Source organism: Simochromis diagramma, unplaced genomic scaffold (assembly GCF_900408965.1).
Source record: "Simochromis diagramma unplaced genomic scaffold, fSimDia1.1 OVJJ01000113.1, whole genome shotgun sequence".
Classification (NCBI taxonomy): Eukaryota; Metazoa; Chordata; class Actinopteri; order Cichliformes; family Cichlidae; genus Simochromis; species Simochromis diagramma.
Window position 1 is genome coordinate 285,582 of NW_024387142.1, and position 8,796 is coordinate 294,377.

At 42.9% G+C, this 8,796-nt stretch overlaps 1 protein-coding gene across 1 annotated transcript; it reads left to right on the plus strand.

Moving 5' to 3' along the window:
• Positions 1-564: 564 nt before the first annotated feature.
• On the plus strand, positions 565-7,709 carry snapc2 (small nuclear RNA activating complex, polypeptide 2). Its single transcript, XM_040047195.1, has 5 exons — positions 565-1,015; positions 4,226-4,314; positions 4,408-4,852; positions 6,016-6,105; positions 6,362-7,709. The coding sequence occupies exons 1-4, from the start codon at positions 895-897 to the stop codon at positions 6,054-6,056; spliced, it is 696 nt and encodes a 231-aa protein (XP_039903129.1). The 5' UTR covers positions 565-894; the 3' UTR covers positions 6,057-6,105; positions 6,362-7,709.
• The last annotated feature ends 1,087 nt before the right edge of the window (positions 7,710-8,796 follow it).

Genomic DNA, 8,796 nt, shown 5'->3' on the forward strand with positions numbered 1-8,796 from the left:
TCCCCCCCCCCCTTCTGTGCCCCCTGTTCTGGCCCGGCCTTTCCTGCGTTGCTTCCCTCCTTTGGTTCCTCCCGCTCGACCCTTCGCGTTTCCGCCTCTTTTTCCTCTGTACACTTCTTCGTCTTCGTACCTTGTTCTTTTCCGCACCCTGGTTTCTTTCTTCCTCGTTCTTGTCCACCCCCGTGGTGTGGGCGTTTCCGTCTCTCTTCTTTTTTTTTCTTGCCTCTCCGTCTTTTTTTGCCCTTCCCTCCCCCCCCCCTCTCTTCTTCCTATCACTAGACTCGCCTTTCTTACTCTGGCTCTCACCTCTCCCCCTTCTTTTTTCCCCTCTCGTTATATCTTTTTTCCTTTTCTACCCCTTCGTTTTTCTCCTGTACTCTCTTGGTTTCCTTCTTTGCTCTTTCCGCCTCGCCTTCCCTTTCTTCCTATTTCTCTCTCCATCTTTATCCTTTGTCCCCTCTTTTTTTCTTATTTCACTCTTTCCCTTTACCCTCCTCCTTCATCTCCCCTTTTCACTCGTCTCTTCTCTTTTTTCTGCTCCTTTCATCTCCTCAGTCTGAGTTCCAACACTTGGTGTTCATCGAGATCAGCTAGAGCAGCGGTTCTCAAACCTTTTATGATGAGTACCACCTCAGAAAATATATGGCTCGTAAAGTACCACCTTCATGAGCTTGGCTGATATAAAAATGAATATAGCTTTTTCAAAAAAGACAAATCAATAATGTGCAACAGCTCATCTTAATTTGCAAGGAATAATTCTTGCTGCATGTAAATTAAACTAAAGTTTTCTGTTCTTTGCTTTTAAAATTCCTGCTGATAGTTACATTTGTGTGGTTAAAAACACGGTTGAATCAATGTTGTTCTCCCACATTCTGCTTCTGTCTGTGTTTTCAGATGCTGATCGTGTCTTCTACAGAGCCTTGCACTTTGAGAAATGGTGACCCTCCCCAGGTGCACAGACCACCCACAGATGGTCGTACCATCCCTTTGAGGCCAATACCGGTGCCAGTGCAAGGTACAAACCTGTAGCTCCTCCAACCACCTCTCAGCATCATGTGCTCAGCTGCCAGAAACGAGAGCCTGCTCCTTTTTATTTTTAATGGTAGCCACCCTTTTATTGAGACCATTTCTGATAAACGTTTGGTAAGCGGTAGTGTTTTCTGCACAGTATGCTGATATACGTCAGGTTTTTGCTTAATGGCTCTTTCTGAATCGCATTGTCGGTGCAAAAATATATATATTTTTTGTACTGTCAAATTGTGTTATCTTTCTCAGTTTCTCAGTTACCATTTTTTAAGTGACAGGCTGCTGGTAACAAAGCGCCTATAATTTGAATTTTTTTCATGGTTTCATGGTAAATCAGCCATAAAGGGCTGGTCTTGTATTTTTATCACACTGGATGGAATGAGGGTGGGCAATGCCAACACTCAAGTTTGTGTATGCCGTAACTCGAGAACGAAGTGATGTAGTAACTGGAGAAGGAAGTCACCTAGGATTTTGAAAATGATAATCTAGATGTATCTGCTAAAAAATTTCAAAAAACTTTGAATGCCAGTGAACTTGACCGTAAGGTTCACAGGTCAAATCTTTTAAACGCAATAAGTTGAGAATGAGGCATTTTGGATTTTGGAATTGAATTTAACTCAGTTTTATTTACACAGCACCAAATCACAACAACAGTCACCTCAAGGTGCTTTATATTGTACAGTAGATTCTACAATAATACATACAGAAAGAACCCCAACAATCATATGACCCCCTATGAGCAAGCAATTTGGCGACAGTGGGAAGGAAAAACTCCCTTTTAACAGGAAGAAACCTCCAGCAGAACCAGGCTCAGGGAGGGGCGGGGCCATCTGCTGCGACCGGTTGGGGGGAGAGATGGAAGACAAGATAAAGACATGCTGTGGAAGCCAGAGATTTATACCATAGGTGCATCTGCAAGGAGGCTGAAGGGTCTGACTGGGCCCTGCCAGTATTGCTGCTACACTGATTTATTTCTATATTTTTATGTGTTTCATAGGTCAGTGTGAAATGATTGACAAACAACAAAAACATTCCCCCTGAAGGTTCACAGTGCATCCGTAAAGTATTCACTTGGACCACAATTCATGTTACAATGTCAAGACCAAAATGGACTAAATTCATTTATCATAGCAGAAATTCTACACCTAACACCCCATAATGACAAAATGATAAGTTGCCATAAGCTTTGCCCACCTATTTTTGGCAGTTTCTCCCATTCTACTTACAGAACTTCTCGAGCTCCATCAGGTTGGATGGGGAGCCACTACTTTTTAACAGGAAGAAAGCCGCAGCAAAGCAGGGCTCAGGCTGCCATCTGCTGCAACTAGTTGGGGACGAGGGGTGTTAGGCATGACACAAGGCGCTGTGGAAGAGAGCCAGATGAGGCCAAAGGGTTCAGTCTTTGCTTCATCAGGCAAGAATGGTGTAAGAGCCTTTCAGATCTATTTTGGCAAATTCCAGGCAAGCATCATTCGCGTTTACTGAGGATTCACTTTAATCTGTCCAGTCGACCATACAGGTCTGATTGGTCGAATAATGCAGAAGTGGTTGTCGTTGTGGAACGTTCTCCTCCCTCTGTGGAACAGCACTGGAACGTCACCAGAGTAAATGGTAAATGGCCTGTATTTATATAGCTGCTAGTAACAAACTCCTGTATTTATATAGCGCTTTACTAGTCCCTAAGGACCCCAAAGCGCTTTACATATCCAGTCATCCACCCATTCACACACATCACACTGGTGATGGCAAGCTACATTGTAGCCACAGCCACCCTGGGGCGCACTGACAGAGGCGAGGCTGCCGGACACTGGCGCCACCGGGCCCTCTGACCATCACCAGTAGGCAGCGGGTGAAGTGTCTTGCCCAAGGACACAACGACCGAGACTGTCCAAGGCGGGCCTCGAACCGGCAACCTTCCGATTACAAGGCGAACTCCCAACTCTTGAGCCACGATCGCCCACAAGTGTCTATTGGATTCTTGGTCACCTGCCTTACTAAGGCCCTTCCACCCGGTCGCACACCTTGGCCGGGGAGCCAGCTCCAGGAAGAGTCCTGGTGCTTCTAAACTTGATGGAGGCCATTGTGCTCACTGGTGCCTTCATGAAGTTTGTCTGCACCCTTGATTTGTGTTTGTCTTGTCTTGGAGGTCTACAGACAGCTCCTGCACCATAAACTATGAGCTGGCCTTTCTTGTCCAATCAATTAAATTTACCCAGGCTTGACTCTAATTAAGTTGCAGACGGGAACAGGAAATGCAGCGCACCCGAGGTCAGTTTCGAGTGTGACGGTAAAGGCTGTGAATACTTACGTGCATGTTGTATTTTTGGTTTTTAACTAATAAATTTGGAATAAAAGCAAATGTATTGAAATTCTCAAGCAAACTTTGTCATTAGGGAGTGTTGTATTGGAAAAATGAGTTTAATCCATTTAAGAATAAAGCTGGAATAACACCTTCCCATATTGTGAAATGTAATATCCGTTTTGCTCCATATTTTGGGCACCTGAACATGGTAACGGGAAAAATATGTTCTTGTTTTTTTTTTTTAAAACAAACAAACACCTGCCTGCTTTCCATGGCTTTTACTGTATATTAAGACAATCCCATAGAGCTGTCGTGCCACTTGCATATCGATTGTGAGACCAGATATTCTGTCACAACCATGAAAGTGGTCACCAGCCTGTTTGTTGTCCTTTTGTGTCTTTGGGTCTTTTCACACCTGTGGTGTTTAGTCTGTTTACATCAAAAACGAGTTATTTCCACCATCAAGGTACTAAAAATGTGCAGGTAGATATACCATAGGTATCGATATATGGGTTAGCAGCTAACTGTGATTTCTATGTAAACTGTCCATGTTCTGCAGTAGTCCGGCACACAGCAACATCTCCCTGTATTTACTTCTGTTACTCCTGCCACAGACACAGCTGACCAGTAAGCAGAGTGAACAGTCTCACATGGTTTGTAGGGATGAATTAAGGTTTGCAGGAGTTCAGTTTGACTCTTCTGTGTTAAAAGAAACCAAATCACAGGGAAAAGCTGCAAGTTTACAAACACATCCACAGATGCAGACCAGAGTAGCCAAACTGTAGGTGTGTCCTTTCTGATCCCCAAGGTAACGCCTTATTACATGTGTTGATAGTTGCTGCCATATTATTGTGAAAAAATATATTGCAACTAAAAATGTAAAACGTCCCTCTCTAGGTGCGCATCAGTACACAAAGGCAGTGCAGTCACCCAAGACTCCAGCACCAACCACAAGGCCATCCAAAACACCGCCAGCACCATCTCAAGTATGTAGCATGCCAAACGGCACAATCTGTCTACCGCAGCAACAGCCTGCGCCCACATTTGAAACTTCTGACAAGCCATGTGTATATCTACAGACTGCATCTCTGACAGCGACGCCAGAGAAAGGACCGCTTCAACCCCCTTCTAGGTCTTCAACATCTCCAAGTCTTAGCAGGTCATTAAACGAGACCACCCAGCAGCCCACCGAGCCACAGCCCACCACCATCGCCATCACCTCCACCTCTCAGTCTTTGTCTTCCAGCCTTAATGTGCCCGCCTCTTGCTCTGCCACTACCCTTACTTCAGTCCCCCGTTCTGTATTATCCACTGCTGCCTCTTCAGCCATTTCCAGCTGCTCCACACCCACTACTCTCCCACAGTCCGTCTCCGCCACAGCATTTCATGCCAAGTTTGGTCGGACCAGCAAATATGCCACAAAAGACATGTTTGGTGTCAAGTGTGTAGTGGACTTTGAGAGGATCTATGGCTTCTTAAGTACAGTTCAAAAACCGAATCAGGATTGTCAACTCACTCCCATGGGTAAGCATCGCTGAATATTATGGCAGAATCCTTTTGCAACAAACACGTTGAACATGCTGAATTTCACACGTAAACCTTTCCGCAAATCTCCTGTGAATGTGAAAACTTAAGTATGAAGTCATCTAGGATTTTCAAATGTAGACCGTAGGTGTGTCTGCCAGGAGGCTGAGGGGTTGCACCGGCGCCGTCAGTATTTTATGTAATATTCATGTGAGGTTAATGAAAAAAGGTTCGTTTCAGGATGTCTTCACGAGAAACAAATCAAGTTATTCATGTTGGTAAAGCTGTACTCAAGATGTGCTTCTTAAATATAAGACAGAGTTTAGTTTGCCAACAGTCGGGTATTAGTCTGTGATAGCATAAATAATAAAATAATACAGCAGTTAACTGTAATAGTAAAAACTCATGTCTGTTGTCTACATAGAAGTTCACATTTAACGACTTCATTTGCGCTCAGCAACTTTCTTGTTGCTGAGGAAAGTAAGCACACTACAACCAGCTGATGGCAATCTGTCTATAAGTCGACAGCAATTATTTGTCAACCTTCATCAATGTCTTTGAGAGTGATTGCAGTCTGACTGTAACTGTCTGCAGCAGCGTCCCTTCCCATCAGGCAACCTGTGAATGTGCAAACCCCTCAAGCTCTGGGAAACCATTTTGGTCGTCACAAGTTGACCCCAAATTGTTTGGACACTTCATAAAATCTAAACACAAAAGCAGACAATGATATGCAGGTCTTTTAAAGCATGTATTCAGTTCATAATAGTACAAAACAAGTTCTCAAATGTTGAAACTGAGAGGTTTTTATTGTATTTTTTTTTAAAATAGAAGCTTATTTTACATTTTATGCCGGCAACACCTGTCGGTGAAGCTGAAATGGAGATGTTACCAACAAAGAGATTGAAAGAGATATTTTTTTAAATTAAAAATTGAAGAAACAACATATAAAACCAGGGTACACCTACTCTGTGAACTCCTTTTACACTGTTATGAAACAGTCTTGGTGCTGTCTTTGACCAAAGCTTCGCTAAAAAGGAAAAACTGAAACGTGCATTGTGTTCTTGTTCCTCTGGTTACTCAAAATATTGGATCGATCCTGAAAGTCTGTTTATAGCTTTCACTTGATGAATTTACATTTGCTAATAATACATTTTGTCATCCAGAGAGTGCCATAGTGTTGGACCTTTTAATGTCTCTCCCCTGAGGAGCTTCCCCTGCTAGATTGCAGCAAACTGCACAAACATATGATCCAGGTGAGACCTGCTGCTTACACACAGCCGTCGTCTTCATGTGAGCAGGCTTTGAAAGCCCTGAAATCGTTTTTTCTTTTGAGGATAAAATTAATTTGATTGAAATAAATTTCATTCTTGGCTTTCACTGGAGGCCGAGGACAGTTGGTGATCTGTGCTGGTTAGGTTTTGTCAGCCGCCTGGCTTTTTAAGTTTCTGGCAGAACCTAAAAATAGGAACTTTTTTCTCCAGTGTTTTGATGAGACCCTCTGTGTTTCAGATGTACCAGTGTCTCTCTGCCCCCGCTGACTCTAACACGACAAAAAGAAGGCTTCAAGAACTGGATGATGAACTTTTTACTCAGGTAAAGGCACCGGTTCCTCAAGACCATCAGACTCCCACAGGAACTACCGACAGCACTAACGTCACGGACGGTGAAGGAAAGAAGTCACTGATGCACAAAGCCGACAGCCAATCAACACAGAGCTCTACCACATCTAGCAAATTAGATTATTCAAATGTGACGCCCCCTCATCTTAACCCTTTTATTGTGCCGCTGACACTGTTAAAGCGTAGACAGGAATCCATAATTATTTAGACGTTGTTGTTGCAGTGATTTTAAACCCATTACTGAGCGTTCAGCTCATCACAGTATGTTAAGTGTCAAAAGCTCCTGCTAATTGATTTTCTTTATTTGTTTACGTGGGTCCTTATTTCAAACTTTCGATCTGTATCATTCATGCAAAGCTGTTCTTTCAGCTCATTATGTTAGTACAGTTAAACAAATGCATTTGGGACACTTAGCTTTTTCTTTTTAATTGAAATGTTTCCTGCAGATAACTGTTTGACTTTTTAATATAACTAAACAACACTTCCAAACAGCACTTTCAGATCTTTCATCTATGAGAATGGCTGAATGTAATAAAACTATATTAAGTATACCCTCGCCTACCCAAACCCTTTAATTCAGGTGTTCCGATCACTTCCACGAACACAGCTGTATAAAATCGAGCTCCAGGCCTGCAGACTGGTTCTACGTTTGTGAAAGAATGGGTCGCTGTCATGAGCTCAATACATTCCTGCGTGGTACCGTTACAGGATGCCTGTGCAATGCTGAATATTCCAGTCTGCCAGTAGTATAACAAAGTGAAAACCACTGGGAATGAAAGCCTTCAAATGAGCTTGAGAGCAGCACGTAGACGGCTTCATTGAACAGGTTTCCGTGGCTGATCAGCTGCATCCGAGCCTTACATGAAAGGTTTTGGATGCAGTGGTGTAAAGCACTGGACTCCAGAGGACACGTGTTCTCTGGAGTGATGAATCACACTTCTACGTCTGGCAGTTTGGGTAGAGGAGTCTGGATTTGGGGATTGGAGAACAGCGGACCTGACTGAATTATGCCTGCCTATTCAGCAGCTGCTGGGACCTGGAGGAGGAAGAGCAATAGATATGCAGCTCATTGACCTGCCAACAGTTCTGTTCAGCACTGTCTACAGAAAGCATTGTAAATAAAATATCAGCATATTTTGATAAATGCAAAAAAGTACAGGAAGTTGGAAACATGTAATTTTATTAAGTAGACCTGGGTTTGAATGGTAGTGTCACAAATGCAAAAAATCCATGATATACACAATGACAAATGAAATTAATACAATGGATATTCTGTCCTCACAATTGTTTGAGAAATGTTAGACAGTTAAAAAAGTTCAATAAACCATTTTACCGAGTTGTTAAAAGAAGGAGGTGGAGATGTGGGCCGATGGTGAAATTGTTCTGTTGCATGTGTAAGAAAGACCTACACATTCTTGTGAATTTGTGTAGCCGAGAGCACCCCCAAAACATATTCCCTAATGTGGTTGGAACCTGATTGGCGTCTTGCACATGCTACACTCAGTTGGATACATTTTTGCTTGTCTGTAACTAAGTACTCTCTTAAATTGTATCAAACATTGTCTAATACAGAACGAAGATGTGTGAGTATTCTCTAGACAGAGCTGCCAGAATTCTTTGGGAATTTCCATTTTGAGATCCTTTATCCATGTTAATATAGTTTTTTCCCAGCTCGGTGAATCTTGAAATAATTTATTAAAATATTGCCTTTTGTACAAGGGTCCAAATCAATTATATCATCAGTAACTGAATGATCTGGTGGTTGTGAACGTCTGAAGTGCTTACTAGTAAAGCTTCAGACTTGTAAATACCTAAAAAAAAAAAAAGGTGATGTGTAAAGGTCGCGGTAGAATTTCTCAAACTACTCATTTATGGCTGATGGGTGGGTAGATATTGATCCATCTGGCATCCAAATTTCTGTTTTATGTTTAAGAGAAGCTTGTCTTAGTTGGCGTTGGAGGCCCAGCTGTGTGGCGCCCCAGCCTACTCCTTGCCAGATATAATGATGGCAAAGGTGTAGGCCAAAGATGAGGACCTGCTGTTACTGAATCCCCAGCTCTCTCTTCCAGGCGGAGCTAGGGCTCCTGCCATAATTCCTCCTTGCTGCAATCAAGACTGCAAAAGTATAAATGAACACATATGGAATTATGTAGTAATGAAAGCCGCCCTTTGCTTTGAGTCCTGCTTTGCTCACTCTTGGCGTTCTCTCCATGAGCTTCATGAGGTCATCACCTGAATTGGTTTTCCGACAGTCTTGAAGGAGTTCCCAGAGATGCTGAGCACTTGTTGGTCCTTTTGCCTTCACTTCTGCATCGCACAAAGACA